Source organism: Ciconia boyciana, chromosome 6 (assembly GCF_034638445.1).
Source record: "Ciconia boyciana chromosome 6, ASM3463844v1, whole genome shotgun sequence".
NCBI lineage: Eukaryota > Metazoa > Chordata > Aves > Ciconiiformes > Ciconiidae > Ciconia > Ciconia boyciana.
The window spans coordinates 7,008,772-7,033,292 of NC_132939.1; the positions used below are offsets into that span (position 1 = coordinate 7,008,772).

At 40.5% G+C, this 24,521-nt stretch overlaps 1 protein-coding gene across 1 annotated transcript in view; it reads left to right on the plus strand.

The window, feature by feature from the left end:
- BBOX1 (gamma-butyrobetaine hydroxylase 1) overlaps positions 1-24,161 on the plus strand; it is a 43,444-nt gene extending 19,283 nt beyond the window's left edge. Inside the window, exons 4-8 of the mRNA XM_072864813.1 lie at positions 9,623-9,821; positions 17,870-17,975; positions 19,649-19,845; positions 20,522-20,688; positions 22,236-24,161. Of these exons, the coding sequence (XP_072720914.1) occupies positions 9,623-9,821; positions 17,870-17,975; positions 19,649-19,845; positions 20,522-20,688; positions 22,236-22,396 (830 nt within the window). The 3' untranslated portion in view covers positions 22,397-24,161. The remainder of the gene's footprint in view (positions 1-9,622; positions 9,822-17,869; positions 17,976-19,648; positions 19,846-20,521; positions 20,689-22,235) is intronic.
- The last annotated feature ends 360 nt before the right edge of the window (positions 24,162-24,521 follow it).

The following is a 24,521-nucleotide window of genomic DNA, read 5'->3' on the forward strand; positions in this document are numbered from 1 at the left end:
CGACCTCCTGCAGCAGCGGGTGGTCGGCTGCCTGGAGAGCACAACGGGGGGGACACTTCCAGCTGTGAAGCTGTAGGAAGGTCTGTTACCAAGTCTCCTCATGGACTTGTACCTCAACAAGCTTAGGGGGGGGAGGGATTCACCAAAACATATTTCTGACATCACCTCAGTCGCCAGAATTAGAGTAATTAGAGCCTTTGCTGAAATTTTTTCAAACATGAGCAAAAAGTGTACTCTCATGCTCAGTTTTGTTCTAAGGTAGAGCTGATCCTTTTGACTGACTGTTCTCATAAATTTGATATAATGGAACCTTCGGCATAAAAAAAAGTCAGCCCAAAGGATTATGTTTTGCTGAAGTTATAAGCATTAACAATTTCTGAGGAAATCTTAGTACCACTTATTATTAACAACTCTCTCAGTATTATAGCTACTGGTATGTGTGGTGCATGTATGTGCTATCATAAATAGACATAGATAAGTGGTAATGCAAATACAAGGGAGAAAACAATTACCAATGATGCTTTCTAGCAAGGCAGCTTAATAAAAGTTATGTCTTGACCTAAGATTCATTTACACTAGTGAACCTGTAGTTGTTTCAGTTTTAATGTACTAACGATGCTTAAAAATGCAATTTGTAACAATAAAATCACTACCAAGTCCCTGTAGCAGCTTTCTTTCAGGTGCATGCGCAACCATTTCACTTGGCTTTAAACCCTGCACTATTTTAAACTCCCTGTACTATTTTAAAATTCCCATAAATAAACAAAAGACCAGGATGGGTTCAGTGGTCCAGGGATACGGCGCGGCATTTTAGGATGTTCTTCTCTGGAATTCTTTCAGCTGCGGAAGAAAATAACTATTAGTTATTAAGTACCAAATGTGACCCACAACTGTGGATTGCAGTGTCCTCTGCCAGTAGCACAGACAAATTAAATTAAAGTTAACTGCATTAACAACTGGCAGACTCCAGAAAGTGTCCTGGTCAGAAGCTGTGCTTTGAGGTCCATGATTAATTTCCTACCTTTTTGCTTTCTGTCTACATTACCGATCCCTTGAGTTCTTGGCTGAATGCACTGGAGCCATTAAAATTCAGGTGATATCTGTTTCAGTGTTGTCTAGCAAAATTGGTCCTGGCAGGATTAGTCTGGGGGGAAAAAAGGGGGGGGATATCTTGATTATTTTAACAAAGTGCTCTTGGCCTATGAATATTGAGGCCAAAATAAAGAATCACAGGGTTTAGTTGTTCTTGCCTGCACTAATGAACGGCTACAGCACTGCCTTTTATTGAAGGAAATTAATTTGATTTTGCAAATGTCTCTGAAAAGCTTCAAATATACTTGATTGGAGTAGTTTTAAATAGATGGTTAACAAAAGAGGTTCTTCCTGCAGCATCTCAATTCTTCCTAGCCTCCCCACATAGACAAATGACTCTATCAGTAGTTTTTTCTAAATCTCTTGTACACTACTGGTATGATACGAATATGATTTGAGTTTGCGCAAAGTTATGCGTGGAATAACAGAAGGGATGAATATTGAGCTGATGCTCAGTTGTACCTCAGTCTGGGGAAGTCAGTGACACGTCCCATCACTTGAGGAAGAATGATCATATTATTATATCTCTTTTCAAACTTTGGAATATTCGGAAATCAGCAGGTGAGAGAAGTCCCAGCAGAATGGATGTTTGAGCTTAGAATTACACAATTTTTGAAGCCCACACCTGGTGCTATATTTGGCCTTGTTTCCTGTGAGTCTGCTAATTTTACATGGAAATTACTTTCCTCACCTATGTTCTGCAATGGTCCTGCTATATCCCTCACCCAAGGTCTGGAGCGTACTCAGTGTGAAAGGAGTATTTGGACAATTTCGCTGCCAAACTGAAAAAAATTAGCTGTGGAGCATCTGCAAGGTGATATTTTCCAAAGCTGTAAGCATTGGCCATACTTAACTAGTTTCACGGGAATGGCAAATGTACATTCCTAACGCGTGAACAACTTACTTGCCAAATTTGACACTTGAAAGAATGAAAACACTAAAACTTCTCTGCTAAGCCAATGCAGAAATTTTGACTTCGCTACACTACTTGGTCTAGGCTTTTGATCCAATTTCGTTGTTGTTGAAGCTGTCCCAAAATTATTTTCAGCGGATACTGCCATGGAAAACTTCAGCCCAAATGGTTAAAGTTTACCCAAGTTACAAGCAAGTGAAGCACTCCTACAGAGAAGTGCGAGGCGGCTCTGGTGGTAGAGAGCTCCTCCAGCTGTGCTCTCTGATGAAAAATGCTTCATGTAAATGGGTAAGGGAAGTTGAAACTACTGGCCTCAGGTTATTGAGCAAGCTTCTTCACAAAGCTCTACCAGAAGTTTTAGTTGTCAAACATTTTCCTCTAACGTACTCCATATGGCTTATGCACAGTTTTGAGCTGTATGGGTAAGACTCAGGATCTTGATATGGAAGGATGACAGAGAAAAAAATCCATAGTTGTCCACTGAGGAAGTCCTGGATATCACCAATTGCAGTCTCAGAGATAACCCTTTGGCACTCAGCCATGCAGAGAGTCATAATCTTCATTATTCCCTGTATACGTCTGTCTTTGGCCGTTAAAATAAAATGGCCTTGGTTTCAGAAGGGGCAACCTTTAGTTAAGAGTTAAAAATCACTTTCAGCAGGGAAAAAGTTTCACACACTTCACAGCTCTCGTTGAAAATTATTGTAAACCTGGCTCTATTATTTTTCATGCTGGTGCATACAAAACTTTTGAATGTTCTTGGCTTTCCACCAAAATGGATGTTTCTCCATAGGATGATGCTGATCATGTTCAACAACGTAGGTCTGGGAGGTGGCGGGGGGGAAAGTCTAAGTCCAACAAACAATGTCACAAGTCCTGCTCCTTATTGCTGAAAGGCTGCCAGTTCTCAATGGCTGGATGAGATGTCCATGTAGAGGGAAAAAAACCCCAACCAAACAAAAACCCCCACCAAAACCCAAACGTATTTACTTGCACTAAAAAGCATAGAAACATTAAATCATAAACATTTCAGGTTAAATAATACCATTCCTAGGGAGAAGGCATCAGATGACCCCAGGGAGGGCCTCAGAGAGGGAGGTTGACCTCAAGTAACCCCACAGGCTAATTGGTTGACCTCAGGTGACCCCAGCATGGTGCCCAGCGCAGGACCCTGACCTCAAGTAACCCCACAGGCAAATGGGTTGACCTCAGATGACCTTGGTATGGCCCCCAGAGAGGGAGGCTGACCTCAGGTAACCCCATGAGCTAATTGGTTGACCTTAGGTGACCCCAGCATGGTTCCCAGTGAGGGAGTGTGACCTCAAGTAACCTCACGGGCTAATTGGTTGACCTCAGGTGACCCCTGCGAGGTCCATAGAGGGACCTTGACCTCACATAACCCCTGGGCTAATTTTTTTTGACCTCAGGTGACCCCCAGCATGGTCCACAGAGAGGGACCTTGACCTCAAGTAACCCCACAGGCTAATTGGTTGACCTCAGGTGACCCCTGCGAGGTCCATAGAGGGACCCTGACCTCACATAACCCCTGGGCTAATTTTTTTTGACCTCAGGTGACCCCCAGCATGGTCCACAGAGAGGGACCTTGACCTCAAGTAACCCCACAGGCTAATTGGTTGACCTCAGGTGACCCCTGTGAGGTCCATAGAGGGACCCTGACCTCACATAACCCCTGGGCTAATTTTTTTTGACCTCAGGTGACCCCCAGCATGGTCCACAGAGAGGGACCTTGACCTCAAGTAACCCCACAGGCTAATTGGTTGACCTCAGGTGACCCCTGCGAGGTCCATAGAGGGACCCTGACCTCACATAACCCCTGGGCTAATTTTTTTGACCTCAGGTGACCCCCCCCGCCCCCCAGCATGGTCCACAGAGAGGGACCTTGACCTCAAGTAACCCCACAGGCTAATTGGTTGACCTCAGGTGACCCCTGCGAGGTCCATAGAGGGACCCTGACCTCACATAACCCCTGGGCTAATTTTTTTTGACCTCAGGTGACCCCCAGCATGGTCCACAGAGAGGGACCTTGACCTCAAGTAACCCCACAGGCTAATTGGTTGACCTCAGGTGACCCCTGCGAGGTCCATAGAGGGACCCTGACCTCACATAACCCCTGGGCTAATTCGTTTGACCTCAGGTGACCCCCAGCATGGTCCACAGAGAGGGACCTTGACCTCAAGTAACCCCACAGGCTAATTGGTTGACCTCAGGTGACCCCTGCGAGGTCCATAGAGGGACCCTGACCTCACATAACCCCTGGGCTAATTTTTTTTTACCTCAGGTGACCCCCAGCATGGTCCACAGAGAGGGCTCTTGACCTCAAGTAACCCCACAGGCTAATTGGTTGACCTCAGGTGACCCCTGCGAGGTCCAGAGAGGGACCCTGACCTCACATAACCCCTGGGCTAATTTTTTTGACCTCAGGTGACCCCCAGCATGGTCCACAGAGAGGGACCTTGACCTCAAGTAACCCCACAGGCTAATTGGTTGACCTCAGGTGACCCTTGCGAGGTCCATAGAGGGACCCTGACCTCACATAACCCCTGGGCTAATTTTTTTTGACCTCAGGTGACCCCCAGCATGGTCCACAGAGAGGGACCTTGACCTCAAGTAACCCCACAGGCTAATTGGTTGACCTCAGGTGACCCCTGCGAGGTCCATAGAGGGACCCTGACCTCACATAACCCCTGGGCTAATTTTTTTTGACCTCAGGTGACCCCCAGCATGGTCCACAGAGAGGGACCTTGACCTCAAGTAACCCCACAGGCTAATTGGTTGACCTCAGGTGACCCCCCCCCAGTGTGGTTCCCAGCGAGGGCACTCGACCTCAAGTAACCCCTGTGCTAATTGGTTGACCTCAGGTGACCCTAGCATGGCCCACAGAGCAGGACCCTGACCTCAAATAACCCCACAGGCTAATTGGTTGACCTCAGGTGACCCCAGCATGGTCCACAGAGAGGGCACTTGACCTCAGGTAACCCCACAGACCAATTAGTTGACCTCAGGTGACCCCCCCTATTATGGTTCCCAGAGCTTGAACCTGTGCTTGTTTATGTGTACTGATTTTTTTTTTTTTTTCCTCTGTCATATCAAGGTCCCATTTATTGATTTGGCCTGTCACGGCTTCACTAGTCTGGCCGCCGTGGCTCCGCAGTGGCTGTGGGGTAGGTCCCACATTCACCTTTGGATGCCTGGTGGTTTTGGTTTCCTGTCTCCACCCTTAGTTGCTCGTGAAGAGCTCACTGGGACCAGCCCCTTTGCGAGGCCGTCACCATGCCCACCCCATCAGACTCGGCTGTGCCCGCCTCCCACTTGTGCCAGCACCTTGGCTTGTCTACGCAGGAGCTCTGCTCTCCTGGCCACCCTGTAGCACCGTGCACATTCAGTTTTATTTGGGATATATGAGGATGCTGCTGCATTTGGAGCAGAAAGATAAAGGAGCTCCAGCTCTGTCTGGTACAACTGAATCTCTGTGTACGTCTGCCCATACAGACCTTTACCTTTACATATAGCAGTTACAGATTTGGTGATATATTTAAAAGACCTCAGCACAGTTTGAACCTTCAAAACAATGCTCTACTGGCTTGACTTTCATTAAGAGTACGTATTGCCAAGGATTAGGCCTTAACCACCATCACCACACAGGTAAATTAGTCCTTAACAAGCTTGTCCTAAATTAGCTGCAAGTATAAAACAGCAGCGAGCCAGGGTGCTGGGGTTAGCAGTTGTGCCTTGGAATTGGTGCTGTGGTTTGTACAGCTTTTAAGGTGAGGGAGAAGAGTACTTTTTGGTGAAGGAAGCCAGACCTGGAGTAGGATACCATCTTTTCTTCCTTGGTTTTTCTCATCTCTTGTTGGTGTTTTATTCTTCTCCTTCTTCCTTTGGAAGCATGGTGGACAGCACACCACCACCTCTTAACTGAGTTGTTTCATTTTTGCAACCAGGACTTGTTTTGTGGGTTTTTTTCCCAGACCCTTTCCTAGTGTCCTGAGGGGTTACTTTGGCTTCACCAGTTATCTTCTCTACCTGCTCTACATGTGGGGTTTTTCTCTTTCACACTTTACTTCTTTTATTTGTTTCCTATATTTTACATGTGCAGTTGTCTTCCTCTTTGTGCTTACTTATTCAGTGTGTATTTTTTCGTAGCTATTTCATAAAATACCAATTGCTGATTTTGCTATTAGAATTTATACCATGCTATGAAATGCTTACACATAGTCACTGGTTACATTATCTTTGTGTGCTTACGTCTGTGTTTAAGACAAGTCTTATGTCTTGCTTAACTTGCTTCTACTTTCTGTGTGCAACAGGCCACCACTTTGGCTACCTCGCTCTGTGGTGGGTGGCTGTTCAGCCACTGTGGTGAACATCCCTGTTGGAGTCCTCTTGAAGGATTATGTGTTTACTTGAGGGAAAATGTCAAGAAAATACCATCCTGGGGAGGTTGCCAAGACTTACTCTAGACATGTATGCCCTCAGCCATGAGTAAGTGAATAGCCTTTCCCCCAGCAGGTTCCCAAGACTTACTTCAGTTATGTCTATCCTCAGACATGAATAATTGGACAGGCTTTCCCCCATTAGCTGCCGTCTGCTGTTATGGACCACAAGAAGTGGAGAGCAGCTGTTGTCTTTTCCTGAATCCTCTCTGAAAGGAGGGCTCCAGCAGCACCGTTGACCTGAAGGGCTCCTCTCCTGCATAACCCTTCTCCTCTCTGGGCCAGACCCCAGACACCTCTGCAAGTGTCGCAGGAGCTGGTGAGGCCTGGGCTGGGGGAACAGGTTGCCTGCACCTCTCTCCTGGCTGCACTTCTGAACTCCTAAGAGGAGTCTTGGGACTTGGCTCACGCTTGGTTGAGTGTGGGCGTATTCCCTTACCATTTGCTGTAAGCCATCCAAAGTCCTGAAAATGAAGAGCAGTGAGAGCCAAGTTCTAAATTCTTCATCTCTGTGTGTCTGTATCTCACCTGGAGAAGAGTGAATGTTGTCTGAAATTGGGAGGAATGAAGTGGAAGGCATGGGACTTCTGTCCTGGGACTGAAAGGAAAAGCTATTTTTAGGTGCATGTGAAGGGACTGCCTAGCTCTGTAAACATTTGGGCCATTCCTATGGTTCACACTGGAATTGAGAGTGCATCCAACACAGGCTAAGGCAACCCATTCTTCATTAGACCTGCTGATAGGAATTCCTTCCTACCTTTGTATTAAAGATGTTATGAGAGAGAGAAAATCCCAGTCTTGACATCTCTACTTGAGTCAAGGTCTCAAAATCTAAGGTTGCATCAAGGAAGGAAATGCACAGGAAAGAGGACACAAACCAAGAAGAAGAAAAATAAAAACAAGAAATAATAAATAACTGCACAGCCCAGAATCTGATTAGGGGCAGCCAGAATCCAGGTGCACTCACACCTTAATGCCCAGACACAGGGTTTTTAGCAAAGCAGAGCAAAAATACTTGCTGGGAAGACAGGGCTAGCTAGCCTCAGCTGAGTTCCTCTCCCTCTGCCTGGTGGGAGCCGTCCTCTTCACATCTAGTGCGGCAGGTCAGAGGATGCTGGTTTTGGTTTCCAGCGTGCACCCAAGTGACCTGCAGTGACACACCAGGAGTTACAGGCAGCATGTGCTCCTGGAGATCAGAGGAGACAAACCAAGGGCTTTGGCTTAGGGTTTTGGCTAAAGTAATTGAAATTGTGGCTAAATCATCACCTTGCCTTCAGTGGTGACCAGATGCCAAGATCAATGCTAGAGGAGTTGTGTATTATCCTCTGGGGAAGCCTAATCAGGTGAGGGACGTATCCTGGCACTTAAAGTAGGTAGAGTGGGACTTATGCTGCAAGTGTGCCTTCCCACTGTGTGTCTGGGGGCTTCATGTCCGTCTGCCTGGCTAGACACGTAACAAGCCTTTCCTTTTCCAGGTGCGGCCTCCAGCACTGTAATCCAGATCAAAATTTTAACTGTGTACAGTTTTGTTGAATGTAGAATACGGTAGGCATAATTTTTAGAACTTACTCATGTTGGAAGATGAGATTTGGATTGTGTAGCCCTTCATAACATGAAAAATCTGCCTAGATTTCATGATCATATCTAATTATTACTTCATTTTGTCGCTGTATGTTTATGCTCGTCTCTTCTGTAAAGTATCTTTACAAATGGATATGAGGTCATGTTGTCTGACACCAGAGTACATTCTTCCTCAGAAAATAATACAGTTAAGAGAAAAGAACTGGTTTTGTTTTCTAGTTGTGACCCAGTATTTTAGTTTTATTTCCTCTCTCTGTATTGGGTGACATCTATTTGGTAACTCTCCAACTCAACCAGAATGTGATTGCTTTAGGATAGGTTATGAGATTTTTAAAAAGCATTATTAAATCAAAGCAAATAACCATTATAGAACAGTGATACTAGAAAATAGTAATAAGAATTGGTCATGCATTAAAAATCCCCATCTATAGATACAGGTGTAGATATACTGTTAGAGAAAGGTACAGATTTAGCAGTATTTGGGCAGCTGTAAATACATAAAAGGATGAGGCTAAGCAGCATTTAATTTTAAAGCTGCAGAGCAGAGATTTTCACTACTTCTAAAGCTTTGGATGGTGTGCCATAAAACTGCCGCTGGTTTGAGGGGACAAAAAGAAAGAAGAGGGGAGCAGCAAAAGGTCTGAAGGAAAGCCAGGCTCAAAAGCCCTTTCCATTCTGCCTGCAAGTCTATACCAGCCTCTAACAAATGGCTGCAGGTTTCTACCTTTTATATCACAAGGTCTATTCAGCAAGCAAATACCTGATTATGGTTTAGCAGTTCTAGCAGTATTCTATTGTCATGTGCTCTTATAATCAATGTTGTTTGAGAATGGGCATGACATAACTCCTTGCTCATCACTCAATCTTTCCATCTTTTCTTTACCTTCTGGCAGTGCTTGAATTTGTTAACATCTTGGGCGGTTGTTTGCATCTTCCTGAAATAAGATAAATGTTCACAAAAAAATCTGCAGAGGAAAAGACAAGTAATTACACTGTCCCGCAGAATTTAACATAACTGGATATGATTTCATGAAGACAAATCTACAAAAGAAAACTGATTGTTAACTTATGCAATTCATGTAGTTACTCTGCTTCTAAGCTGTTATATTGGTGTGTGTCTTCTCCTGTTCCTTCATCAGGAATATAATCTTTTCATTATTATATATCCATACAATAATACCTCTGAGGGAGATCTGAGGGCGCTCCATGCTATTTTACCCTAGACAAGACACTTTCAAAGCAGTCTCAGTTTCAAATTTTCACTCTCAAGGTTCATCAGTATAGCCAGAAAAAGGAATATGCACATGTCTGATGTACTGTTAACAAAAACAAATCTCTTTCAAATAGTCTTTTATTCAACTTGTGATTTAAAATTTTTTAACTGCAGTGTTTTGTTGAATTTCATCATAAAGATTGCTTGTTATCTGTGCAAACTCAGGGACCCAGTTTCAGGTGGCTGACTGCAGGATTGAGGGCATATTCAGAAATGCATAGCGATCCCATTAACTTCATACTTCAACTATGTCCTGAGCTTTGACGCTAAAACAGCTAAGCGCTTGCTTCTCTATTTCTTCCCTTTCAGAACGCCAGTACTGGGGCTCAGACCTACAACTTCCCAAAATACCTTTTGAAGACATCATGTACAACGATGAAAGCGCCTATAAGTGGCTGTGCACCCTAAAGAAAGTAGGAATTGTGCTACTAACAGGAGCTGCTACTAGGCAGGGAGAGTTGGTTAAACTTGGCCACAGGATTGGGTTCCTGCGTCTCACTTTTTATGGGTGAGTCTGGTTTTTAATATCCTTGCTTTCCTAGCTATGTAATCGCCTCTAATGTGTTTCACTTCAGCTTGCTGGACCTCTTTTGTGGATTAACTTATTAAAACAAGGTGAAATTTTTTCTTCTCTGCATGTTAGAAAATATAGTGTCAATTAATATTCTGTATGAACGGCTTGCTTTGCTATCACAGGCAGGGTATGTAAAGAGCAGCAGCTGAGAGAAGGAAAAACGCCTGAAAACAAATGATGTCAAATGAAAGATAACCACAAGATAGCCATACATATCTACACCATGGACAAAATAAAAAATCCCTAATCCAGTCCCCTTTTGAATAGAGGAAGTTATCTGTATTGAAACTTTTTCTTAGCCTGAGTTTGAGTCATGGAAATAGGTAAGACTTAGTTGATGTTATTGTGTCTCACATCATCGAGAAGATAGGCAGAGTACCCATTTCCCTGCTTTCAGCTGAGTCTGCTCTGGAAAGCCACAACCAGTCCCAGCAAGCATTTTTTTAAAACTGCTTTTTTGCAAAAATAAGAGCTCAGCCTGCAGGAGTGCAAGCAGGAACTTGTAGATCATCCTTTTGATGCCAGGAGGTGGTAAACTGAACCTCTACCTCCTCAAGCACCTACTAGGTGAGTAAACAAATGATGATGGTAGCTCACGTCTTGCTGAGCTGAGTCAGTGACCTCCATCTAGCCAAGTAAAGGAGCAGCGTTATTAACTAACATATTGCCCTGTCCCTCACTCCCAGCTGTTGGTATAATTTTTTTCAATGTATATGAAAAAATCCTATTACTTGGATGTGAGCTTATTCTTAAAAAAAAATAATTGACAAAAATAGATAGTAACATTTAAACATAATTGTGATTTCTGGGTGCCTGAATAGCCACCAAAACCAGAACATCCAGGGTTTCCCATCTGAAAAGGTCCCTTCTCCCCCATAATAGAATAAAAGATAATAAAAATTATGGCAAGAGTTCTCCTTCACTTGGATTTGTCTCTAGTTCAGAGAATAAGCAAACAAACCATGTGGGTAATAACCAGTGTCTCCTCCTTTGTCTAAAAAAAAAAAAAAGCTAAAATAAATAGAAGTGGGGAAAAAATTTCAACCTTGGCCAGAAAGACCACATTCCCTCAAGACTACAAATCAGAAGGAAATATTTTCTGTCCCTTAACGCTCCTGTGTGAAGGCACATATGAACCCTGCTGGAATATGCAGTGCAGGTGAGGTTGGTAAAAGTGGCACTGTGATACCAGGTAAAATACGTTAACTCAGAATGTTAATTGTGAGGTGGGAGGGAAGGTGAGCAAAATGTCCCTTCTTCAAGCTATGATGCTTATTAAGACTTCTTGTTGCATCTTCATTTTGCAAGTGTTGTTCCATCATTAGCTATGGAAAAAGATGTCACTGATGCTGCCGGCTTTTAGATTTAGTGAACAATTTTTAAGAGGCAGAGAAACAGCTACTGTGATATACTAGCAACTTCTAGCAGTGTATAAGTTGCTTCTTACCCAATCTCCATCCTTCATTTTTGTTTCATTTATGTTGAAAGTCAGCCTGTTTGTGCAGAATATTTCCCCATGCTTCAAATCAGGAAAGCTGGCTCAAGAAATCTTCTAGAAATTAGTAGAAACTGAGGTGAACTCATAGCATGTAGAACAGCCTGTGAGAATGTCATTATTCTTTTTTTTAATTGTCTTCCAAAAAGAAGGGATGGAGAAAATAACTGCTTTAAAATGCCATGAATATTATGAAGCTTCTGTCGGTTCCAGCAGCCATGATAAATATTTGTAAAGCTTTAAAGGGAGTAATGTATAAATGTACTAGGGTAGTTAAGATAATGTGCTTTCATTAAGGTGTGGTTTCCTCTTTCTGCTAACTGTGCCAGAAGGAAAAGTGTTTTTCAAAGTTAACTGGGCTTCAGTCAGGTTAATCCTACTGAAATAAATGAGAGCAGAACGCCCTGCTTGACTCGGAAACCTCATCCAGTGCTACGAAACGTTTTCTACCGTTAAAACCATTCCTAATGTCAAGCACTACTATGTTTGGCAGTCTACTATGGTCTCAATTTAAAACTTGCATCATTATGAAAATAGTACTGCTTACTGTTTCTGTTTTGATGTGATCCTAATAACAGATACTAGGAGATTCTTAGGGGTATCCAACCCTGACCATATCTGAGGGTGTTTCCCAGCTCTCTGGGGTATCTGAAAGATGAAACATTCATTCTGTTTGTATCCAGACAGCTGCACAAGCATTTTGAGTTCAGAACAAATATAGCAAGCCCCAGATAACAACAAAAAATTTTGGTTCTTTGTTAAAGCATACCACTAAAAGAAAATATATAATATCTCCAAAATACCCCAGGGGAGAGGAAAAAAAACCAAAAAGCCCAAACAACAACAAAAAACCCCATACAACCCCTTCAATATATACCATGGATTTGTGCTTAGGTTAAGGAACTGAAAATTCTGTTGTTCCTACAAGTTTCAGGGAAGAAGAACTGGATCTAGAAGTTCCTAGATCCTAAAACTGGAAATAATCTTTAAACCTGGAATAACATTCTTGACATGGCAGCCCACTGTTTCACTTATTGTCCATCTGCTGATCCCTGTAACATGTTTTTCACTAAGGCATTCAAAAGTTTTTCATATTTAACTCAGCAGCATTGTAAGATAAGAAAATCTACCATTCTGCCTGGTACTCTGCCTCAGCTCTTAATCATCCTTGCTGTTTAAAATTACTGCCAACTCTGTTTGAAACTGTCTGCAACATCCAGCTTGTGATAACTGCTGTGTTTTAAGAGAGACTGAAAAATCCCTTACTGTATAAATGTGCATTAACTGTTAGGATATACTTTCCTTGTCTAAGTTCAGCTAACAAGAGATTCAGACTGCCTAGGGAGGCTTGCCAGTTTATCAGTTGTGTCATCAGAATTTTTTTTTTCTGATTTTAAAAAGTTAGTCTTGCCCCTCACTGACACTTCCCTAATATGATTATAAACAGTAATGATTATTAAATGCTTCACCTTGTTTAAAGTCAGCTTGAATTAATGTTTACTCTCTCTAAAGGTGGTTTCAATAAAAGTAATTTGTCGGGATGAGTTCTGAGTCTTTGAGATAGATAAAGATAGATAGATAGATAGATAGATAGATAGATAGATGTATTTAAAAGTGTTTTAATGCATCCTAAAAGAACCTCTCACCCATCACTGTTCCATACAAGATTGAGGTTGAAATGTGACCTTGGTCCATACCATTTGAGCAAGTATGGTTAGAGCTCCTTTCACCTCTTAAATCAGATTTACTATTGGTGTTGATTAAACCTTATTTTTATGTTTCCTTAAGTATCAGGGTTCACAATAAAGGAACAATAAAGGGCTGTAATTCTCCTTGCTTTTCCAAAAGGTATTTGATAATTCATGTGTTTATTAGGCTGCAGAAAGAGGGTTTAAATGTCATGGAAATTTTCCAATTTACTATGAATTCTGCATTTAAAAGGAAACGTACTGCGTTAGAATATTTAGTTTAGTTGAGTTTTGGCTTTTTCTCTTTTGCTTTTTAAACACAGCTGTAGTATTTGAAAGTCTTGAAGTCTGGTTTACATCATCCCAATTGAGCCACCATGGTTAGATTTACTCTAGGTCATTTGACAGTTGCTAATTATGTTTCTGTGTATGATTAAGTTGAATTTGCAATATTAAATTAAAATCTGAAGAGCATAAGGTCAAAGAGAGCCTGACATCCAAAGACCAGCTTTGCAGACTAGTCTGGATTTCAAGTAACAAAAACCAGCTCTATCACAAGGTGAAGTCCACAAGCTACATACAGACCAATGTCCAGCTCTCAAAAAAAAGCATCTGCTCCACTGCTAAAGGAAAGGCAGAATTATAAAAGGGGTAGGATGTGTATGATACAATATGCATATTAGCAGAGCCAAGAGTTCTGGGGGGAGAACCAAAACTGTTGAACACAATTCCTTTTTCAGACTATGTTGCCAGCTTGCAAGGAGAGAAAGTAACTGTACACAGAAAGGCAGCCTGCTCTGGAGTTCAGGCCCAGACTCAATCTGCTGATTTGGGGCGAGTGTGCTATTCCTTACGTCTTGGCTTTCATTTCTCCAGTTCAGAGATCAGACACTGTTTAGCTGTCTCCAAGACGCACTGTTAAGGCTGTACGGTAAAGGCATACCTATTCAAACATAACACTCACAGTAATACAAAGGTAAGCTTCCAGAACTATACAGCATGATTATCCTGCCAAGGAGGTGTACAAGATGAAAGATACTGGCTGCCATTGAGGAGTTCTGGCATTGGATGAAGTCTATAGGAAACGTTTTACAAAAGCATCATCTGTTTGCATCTGTATGTTTTACAGACCACTGTATGGTTTGAGACACCGCTTCTGAGCGTTCTCTTCTCAACGCATTGTAAGAAGGAGTTGCTTTATCTTTTCCCTCTGTTTAAGAGGAGTTTCTTTAATCGCAAAGGCTGTAAATAGAAAGTTGGGTTGCAAAATACTAAACCTGCTCAAAAGAGTTGCTCTCCATTTTACTGCGCTACTATCAACCAAGTCTCCTTCCTCCCTGGGCACGTGCACACATGTAGAGGCACACATGTTGCAGCGTGACATCTTTAGCAATGTTCAGCTGCTCTCATTGCCATACTGGTGATGTTAATGATTAATGCTTTGAAATTTTTAAAAAATTACTCTCTAGATCATGTTTTTTCCTTAAGAGACCTGTTTAAAAAAAAATAATAATAGGGAGAGAGGAATTCCTCAAGTACTGGAAAATACAAGCAGTATCATGCATAAACTTTGTATTGTTACATGTAGTGGTTTAAGAAATTATCCATAAAGTATTTTTAAAAGATTATGTCACTAAACTAGTTTCCAATGTTTTAATACAGTTGTGTATGAAGTGGTAACATGCTAAACACATCAGAAAATAGTTAGAGAACTGTATTCAAACAGCTTAATAACCCAGTCTTTGTTAAATGTGTAATTCATCACATGAAATCTTGAAAAAGACTGATGGTTTTGGCTTATTTTTGGGACAGCCAAAATTATTTGGGATATTTGTGTGGCATTTTTTAAAGTGTTTTATAAGGAACAAGTTTCTTATTTTTTACCATGTATAGCTGGAACCCAGCCTAAAAATATTATGAAAGAGAAAAGCCATCTTTCCCTATAGTATCTTTTCTCCTATTTCAACCTGTTTCATTTTCAGACATAGTTATTGGAGTGCCTGGTCTTGGTGCTCTTACGTATTTCTTGCAGTAGCAGAAACTCCATTGAGTTTTCAGTCTTAACAACAGACTTAGTGCAGCATTTTACAGTCCATCTCTTCATCTCTAAAACAGAAGTTCATTTCTTACTGGCATCCAGTTCTGAGGTGGCTTTTACAACTGTAATAAAATAATAACTTTGGGTAATTCCCTTGCTATGTCACTAGCAGCCAAATATTATAAATAAAAGGAAAAATTTGGAATTGGCAAGCTTGCCAAATAAAACATTACCTCAACAGGGCCATGAATTTTAAACTGAAATGTAACTGTAATGAATATAACCCTGACAAATGGAAAAACAAAAGCCTTTTTTCTTGTCTAGATGTCTGTTTGGTACATGCTACCTAAAATGTCATTACTATAAAAAGTGGAAACATTCTTTGTATCAGCCATATAATAACAACAAGGTGCTCCAAACTTTTAAATTAACCTTTTTCTTTATGTTATGGAGGCACAACCTCATTAACGAGGTCTCCAGTCATACCACAATTAATTTCTCCAAATTCTCATGCCCTAGACCTTGTGCTCCTCCCCTGTTCTGAAGCCTTGTCCAGGGCTTGGGCTGGCGTGAAGGGCTTCCTTCGGGGCCCCAGCACTCCCACTGAAATAGCCAAACCACCTGCACCTCCCAGAGGGCTTCAGCTGCAAGAGAAGGACATGGGTCCCAAATCTCTCATGAATGAGACTTAGATTTTTAATAGAGTGCAGGACCAGATGATTCAAGTGTGGCTTCAGTTCCTAGTGCAGTGGTTTTGCAAGACTAAGAATGTAACAGACAGGCTAATTTTCTGCTCAAGGAGCCTGAGCACGTGTTGCCCCTTAATACAAAAAATTGCTACACCTGCCTGGGGCCAAATTTCCTCCTCTGTCAAACAGCCTGAGCAATTGATGTTGAAATCGGACCCTAATTACTAAACCATAAACCATTCCACCCCGCTTTGCTCTCCCTAAGGACCAAGAGTCCTCTGACATTACCCACATTTTCTTCCTTTACTTCTCGTGCACTCTCCCCACGACTGAGTTGATACTTCAGCTCAGTTGAGACTTTGACAAAGTAAGGGTGATTTTTTTCACATTCAGCGCTGAGCTCCCTATTAACATCGCTGACTTCAAGTCAGTAACTTGAGCTTTGCCTGAAGCTCCTTGTGTGAAAGGAAAGCTCCTGGGGACCAGCTCCCTTCACAAAGCATAACAGCACGAAAGCACTGACTGCTTTTGGAAAACCTTACAAAGATTTTATAAAGTACTACCATTCCAGCAATTGTATATATTGCATATAAATGAGACAATTAAAATGTGTTAAATTGTTTTAGAACCATCAAGTGACACTGGACCCTTTTAAATTTAAGAAATAGTGAACCTAGCTACCTTCAACACTAATGACAAGGGTGATATAACAGGCTATTTTTTGGCCGTAAAATTGGGAACTACGGAAGTGTGGTTGAAATTATCATACTTGAGTACTGAAGTCATGTACTGATGAATATGTGCTGTACCAAATAATAAAAACTACTTTTCCCAAGCAGTTGAACACATTTGAAAATATTCAAGGGGGTTTTTTCCCCTGGCGATTTCAGAAATTTAGTTTCAGCATTTTGCATAGTTTCTGTACTAAATACCACTCCTAGAACAAAAGTGTTTGTATACTATATATAAATCATTTTGGTCTGCATGTTCTTTAGCCTATTTGCTTTTAAACTATTATTAAGAAGTAATGCTAGATGCACACCATCTGAAACGTAATCTGTTTGGTCTATATTATTTCACAAGGGAAAATGAGTTTCATATTTTCTTTTAAATCACTTACGCTCCTGTGATTACATGGACTGCGTATGGTGACTTACACTTTTCCAGACAAGTGTCTGGATCTATAACATGCATCTGCTGAGGACTGTCTTCAGTCATGTGAACTCTGTCCAAACAAAATGTGTGGTTCTTGGTCTTAAGTTCTCCTGCGTGGTGTGTCACTTGAAACAGATTTTGATTGTGCTGCAGCGTGATGTATTCATCTCTTTGTCGTACAAGTAAGGCTTTTTTTTTTCCCCTGCAGTTGTCAGTAAACTTTCCTACTGAATTTTGTCAAATTTCAAGACAGAAACTATGTAACAAAATAAATGGGGTAGTTCTCAGAAAAAGCATCAGAGAAAGGGAAGAAGTTACAAAGTCTTTCATCAAGACATTTTCCTTTAGCGGCAAGTCTTCAAGTTACGGGAAAGATCCCCCTGCAAAGGATACTCTATATTTTCTAAGATCATAAAGCTTTAAAAATAATTTTTGGGGAAAGTTACACAGCCTTTAACAATTTCATATTTCATTGATAATGTGCTCCACCTGGCAGGCAAAAATGGAAGGTTGATAAAAAGAAATGGGCCAACTTCCACTCTCTTATTTCTGAAGCCTCAGTAATAAGATGATGATTTATCCTAGCAGATACCTCTTGCTTAGTGTCTTCAACTGATCTTTGCATTCAGCAAAGTACCGCCACTGGAAAGCCATCGTTCTTCTAGATACTACACTGGGGCCAGATGTCCCTTGGCACACTGAAGTTTCTGGCTTGAATCGAGGACTGCTGAAATAAGCTTTCTTTTCTGGGGTGGGGGGACACTGCTAAATCATTATTTCCTTATAATTTTACAATATTTTCATGTTCAAAGATGGAATGACTCTTTTGTACTGTGATTTCACAGTTTCAATGTGTACTGTCTGGCATGCTGGGTGGCTGTTTTAATATGTTTTATCTTTTCCCCTTCATTATAAAGACCAACTTGGCAAGTGCAAGACAAAGCAGATGCTAACAATGTGGCTTATACAACTGGGAAACTATGTTTTCACACCGATTATCCTGTTCTGCAGCATCCACCTGGGGTAAGGTGAATCTACTGACTTTTTCACAACACAAAAGGGAAAGGGAAATGTTCCTATAGTGTGAAATATCATTAGTGTTCAGTGACTCTGAATTTTGTCTTAAAAGAGCAATGTGAAAATAACAATATATTAATCTGCATATAACAATCTATATACACATGGGTATGCAATATATACATTATGATGTAAGTTCTGCATAACAAGCCCATTATGTATGCCATCATTTTTAAATGGAAACTCACAAAGTATTGAGAATATTACCATATGAGAAAGCATTAGGGTCCTGTATGTGCTTTTGATGCTGCTTTCATTATATTGAAGAAGTTGGGTGTCTACATGCTGTGGTCAAGTTGTGACATCTTAGGACATGTCTGTTCACCTCAGGAGCAGAACATCTTAGAAGAAATATGATTAAGATGTTATAGTCTGTTTTCTCTAAATTGAAATTAGACCCTTATCTGCCCTTTCATAATTAGACAAAAAAGGGGCATTTTGTAAAGCTGGACAGCAACCACAGAAAATACATTTTCACCTGGACCCTGTTATATCAAAGCCTAATCCACACAATTCACCAGAGAACTGAAAACTAGTAGGAACAGGTACAAAAGAACAAAGATAACCCTGGGAAAGTTTGCATGTATAAGCTTTGTACCTACAACTTCCTCTTCTCATGTCGTGGAGTACTTTGTATCAGTTGTTTCTATAATTGAACAAAAAACTAATGTGTTTTATCCACAAGTCAGTGCCAAATACTTCACACTAACATCACCTATTAAAATCATTTAGATGCCGTTCATTAATGTGAAGTAAGGATGGAATAGGTCTTCATTAGTAGATTTCAGTTTCCCCCTTCATCACCATCTGCCGGTCCAGCTGGTAAGGAGATTCTGGGACAAACGCTGTTCTCTGCTCCTCTTTCTCCTCCTGGGTTTTTTTGTTTTTTCTCCTAGTGGTCTCAGAAGTAATTCACCATCACAGAAGAGAAAGGTGAACGCTGTTACTGTTGGTATGACAGATGTATTTTGTGTAGTTTGGCTGAGATGAACAGTTACACTTTGTGTGATGCTGGGTGCTCTAATGCCACGGGGAGTTTTACTGCCTGTGTCAGCAGCTCAGATTTACACTGGTGCAACCAAGAGCCCAGGTTAGGCTTTGTGCTCCATATTACAGCTTGGCAATTTCACTGTGAAGTGAAATGAAACTGTCTTAATCCTACTTTATGATAGAGACACTGGGCCTGTTGCCTTCTACGAGAGCCACCTTTTGCCCTCTGTGAGCAGAATATTCACAGTGGGTTTTGTTTCTGCAAGAGAAAACTAATCCTCCTTGTTGAGATAAGACTACGATGCATTTAAAATTATACAACTGTCACAAACAGGGACTCAAAGGAAAGAAGCGAGACCAGAGCTTTGAAGTTGACTTGCAGGTTGCAAGCGTTAGAAGATATCCCAAATTCGATGGATTTATGAACATGCTACTTTAATTTTCTGCCTGTGTGATAGTAGTGGCAGAGTGCTGTGAAGCTGCAGTAATGGGAACTCAGTCTTTTGCTGGGAAAAAAACAAAACCCAAACCAAAAAAAACCAGAACTACAGATATGAGGGAACTGATACTAATGAACTGTTAAATATGCAAGCTAATTCTTCTCATAATGAGATGTTAATTCATTCCAGGTTCAGTTTCTCCACTGCATAAAGCAAACGGCTGCAGGAGGTGAAAGTGAGGTTGTAGATGGATTTCACGTATCCAGCAAGCTGAAGAAACAAAATCTTGAAGCATATCAGATCCTGTCCTCTACTGCTGTAGACTATACAGATGTTGGGGTGGACTACTGTGATTTTGCTGTGCAATGTAAACAAAGGATTATAGAGTGAGTAGTTTCAACAACATCGAAAAATAAAATCCCTGTGGTATGGTGGAGTACATGCTGGTAGGAGAAGGTCTGCTCCTGCCACCTTGTGGGGAAACACTGGTTTAACTTGGTCTGTAGTTACTTTGGTTTGGGGTTTTTTTTGGTTGGTTTGGTTTTTTGCCAGTGTATTACTTATTCTTTGCTTTGTACCACCACAGCATAGTTTCCTCTATTTGGTTTTGTCACACACCAGCAAGAAGTGGTAGTAATTAGAGCAGCTCCTAGGTACAGACACAGGTTAACAGCAGCTGGGTCTGTTACTAAATTCCAGCCAATGTACATCTGTATCGTGCTAAAGAGAGGTCATAATTTGAAGCATTTAGATTAAGAGCTATATATTATAAAAAGACCAAATGCAAATGATCATAATCTCTTCTGAATTTAAAGAGTTTACAATTCTATAATTAAAGTGTAGTATATAGATGTTTGAGGAAATCAAGTGTCTACACTTTCTCCTGTTTATCCCTTTTCCTAGTTAGGCTTAATTATCAAAACCCAACCCAATAACAATCTGTATTTCACTGTAGAAACATACTGAAATTCCAGCAGGAGATTTCAGTTGCTGTTTAACCATCTTAAAATGTTTCACTAACAACATAATACATTCCTTTTCCTTTCCTTCTCTGTTTCGTAGCGTGGATTCCAGAGGCCAAGCAGTTCGCATCAATTATAATAACGCAACAAGAGACACAGTGTTTGACATACCAGCTGAAAAAGTGAGGCCATTTTATGCAGCTCTAAAGGAATTTGATGATTTATTAAACAGCGCAGAACACAAGTTTACTTACAAGCTGAAACCAGGTCAGTAAGTTGCTTCTCCTCGCAATGATTTTTCACATGTTTTTCCTAACAGTCAAAACACTTGAGCATTGTTAGCACTGGTACTGAGAGGAAATTTCAGTCTTTCTATCACCTATTTTATTTCATACTGCATCCCTACATTAATCTCATAGATTTCTTTTGCCGTTGTTACACTATAAAGAAAAAAAAGGTGGGGGGAATAGAGTCTATCTATTGATTAGTCCAATGTGTCTTTAATCCCAATTAATGCCATCCCAATTTAGTGTCTGTTCATTAAATGATACACAGTCACATACTTTTTCCTGTGCTTCATTTGATGCAGAGTACGGACATTAAGCCAAATGATATAGTCTTCTTTATGACACTTTAATTTGTAAGTGGGGCAGCTTCCCAATGGCTGCAGGAGTTGCAGAACGTCTAGAAGATGATACAGATGCATAATGTGCATAACGCTGAAGGAAGATGAACTGCACCATGGGGAATTCAGTTATCGACTTTGCTTAGACACCGAATGCCAGCGTAATGCTGGATGAATTGCCGAAGCTCGCTGTTGCTGTGCTGCTTTTTCTGGGTGGCCTATGCAAGACATCTGGAGGCAGATTTGCAGAAGTGCTAAGTGCTCTAAACTTTAGCTAGAGTTGTACAGGGCTGTGTTTTGAACATAAAACATGCTGAAAAATGTCCTTTACTCTTTAAAAGTCAGTCCATGCATATATTTAACTGCTTTGGCCTTAATCTCTGTTCTTTCATTCCTCAGCTATAAAATAAAGATATGAATAGTCCCTCATCTCTCAAGAGATGTTACAAAAGTAAATTCATTAGTGTATCTAACTGCCTCATGTACGATGATGCTAGTGTCTTGAAAATGTCTATGAGGAAATGAATCTCTCTCTATTGGGAACATGCAATAAAATTATAAGATCGCATAATAAATGGTAAAACAAAGTAGCTCACATTACATTAGTACCATCCATCCCATCAATTAACACACCAAAGTGGTGGTAGAGGGGAGGGGGAGAAGGAAAGAAAGACTGTAAGGTTATTTAATTAGAGATTTATCATAACAGTGGCACACAAGGGAGAAAAATTAAAATGGCATGCTAGCCTTAATTATGTGATTTCCTAACTTGCAATGGCTTGACTTTGTTCTCATAAAATTCTCTTAACAGGGATAGTAATGCAGGATGTGTATAGTACAAATAGTACCAGACTGATCAAATAAAAATCATCCTAGTGGCTTTCACCCTTTTTATCCTTCCTGTGGATTTGCTGTAGTCACCTTTCCCCTTAAGGCCTGCTTTTCTCAGCGTGGACTCCCCTACCACTCTGCTTTTTAACTCCTGGTTATACAAGAAAAGAAGCAGAGGTTGAAATGGTTGAGAATGACCAGCTAAATTAAAATTACTGTGTCATTGCTGTGATTCTCCAGCCGAGCTACTTGAAATTATTGCTCCCCAACTGTTGATATAAATCTACCTCCATGTTATCTGTTTGAAGGAATCAGCTATAACATACCAAATATTAAACTTTGTGCAATCTCTTTATAGGAGACATAGTGACATTTGATAACTGGCGCGTGCTTCATGGTCGCCAAAGCTACCAGTCGGGATCAGAAGTGACTCGTCACCTTGAAGGTGCCTATGCAGACTGGGATGTGGTCATGTCAAGGCTCCGGCTCCTCAGGAAGAGGGTCCTGAATAGGGACTGAGCTTTCTTCTAACTATAATGAGCAAAACCTAGATTGTCTAACCTCAAAAAAAAAAAAAAAAAAATTGTGTTTTCTTTTCAAAAACTAACATCACAAATGTATTTTGGAGTTCTATAAGCTAAGAAACCTGTTGTTCATAACAATTTAAGATTTATCTGTGCCCTGGTCTTTGAATCTATAAAATGCATTGCTACCTCTGTCAGTTTATTTCCTTTTGAAAATCAGTGTCCAAAATGGCTTGAAAGATTATCACTTTACTGGGCTGGCTGGGTATCACAATGCCTTAATTTTCCTCTACAAATATACCTGCCCTCCCTAGAAAGTTTGGAAGGGAGCATCAAAAAAGAGCTTATAAGAATTACTAAAGATTTGTTATGAACAGCACCTTCCTCTGTTTTCAGAGAGGCATTCTTTGTTGCATAAATCATAACCAGAATTCATTATCAAAATAAGCAACCACTGCTACAGAGTTATTTTTATATACACACCTTCCTAGGTAGAACTCCACTTTAATACAAAATCTCATTCAACAGATGCTGTATTCTGTATATCCCGCTGTACATGTGATGACTATCACAGCTACAAATAACTTTTACTATATTTCTAAGTCCATAAGCTCAGAAACCATAGGGCTACCAGAGAACGCGTCGTATTAATTTTCCTCTGCATTAGGAATAGAAATAAATCTCAGTGTAGAGGTGGCAGACAGGGTCAGAAATCCCATCAGATGCTGTGCACAGATGTAATTAAGATTTGCAGGGCAGACAGACTTTTGAGTAAAGTCAGGAAGAGGAATGCTGATGCCGCTTTGCAGCTAGAAATCACAAAGCACAAGAGGTGGACATTGACTCCACACCTGACAGAGAAGTGGCGACTGAACTCAGATCCATTTTTGTTACACCAAATACAAGAGGACGCCTCTGATAGACCTGGTCTGTAGGATATTTTCCTCTAGGTCACATTCTGAATAGATATCATGCTATGTAAAAATTACTGCAGCCAAAGTAGTGCTTTTTTCCCTATATTCAAATGCCAAATGGAAAGAGAAGAAATTTTAAAATACTTGTTTTTATACCCAACAATATGCCCACTGAGTTTATTCTTTACTGCCCTTGTAGCTGCAGTTAACAGGACGCCCTCTCACCCGTGCTGAGAGCCTGACAAAATAACCACACCTCCACCTTCAGATGCGCTCCGTTCAACTGTTTATTTTCAAACTATTCCTTGAAAGTTAAATCCTAGTCTCTTCCTAGTAGGCTAAAACAGTAGAACTACAACTACAGAATTAAATAACTGTAGAATTAAATTTATTGACACAAAAAATCCCAACATAGGTGAGACCCTAATATAAGCTTGCAAACATTTCCATAGCTTCTAGTCATCATTTACAGTCAACAGATATCTCAGCTGAATAATCAAATAAAACTAAATTAGGATTTGGTCATGACCTAGCATAGTGTGGTTCGAATCCAATCCTCTTTAGTAAGTAGTGAAATGTTTTTATCAAAGTTTTGACATTAAGACACAGCGTACAAAACTGGCTTTTCGTGGTAATTGGATTTCTCAGTGTCTCCCTTAATAATTAATTTTGGAAACATGAGGAAAGTATTTTTTGCCTTTGCTATAAAAGGGGGAAAAGATGAGAAAAGGTTAATACCTATATTCTGTAAGAGACCAGCAGTACTGTGCTTTAACTGTGATATTTTCCATATGACAATTTAGTGAAGATTGCAATTTATAACTTTAAAACAAGGCATCTTGGGATTTATACCAATGGTTAATAGGAAAGAGATATTTTCTGCTTTTATTCTGTACTTTTCTAAAAACTGTTTTATTCAAATTTCTGTTTATTAAAAGCTATTATGGAACTGATTACTGTTTTGGGCTCATATCTAACCTCACACGTAACATCTTGCACACAGATACGAAGTCATTATTGCTATTTACAAATGTTTGTAAATATGATTAGACCTGGATCCACTCAGGTTTGTCCCATATACTTAATATGTAGTTAAAATACAACTAAACCCATAGCTTTGAACAGCTGCAGGGAAAACAAAAAACAAAACAAAACAAAAAACCAAAATTAATCAAGGCTCTCAATGGATCTAATTTTGCACTGCTG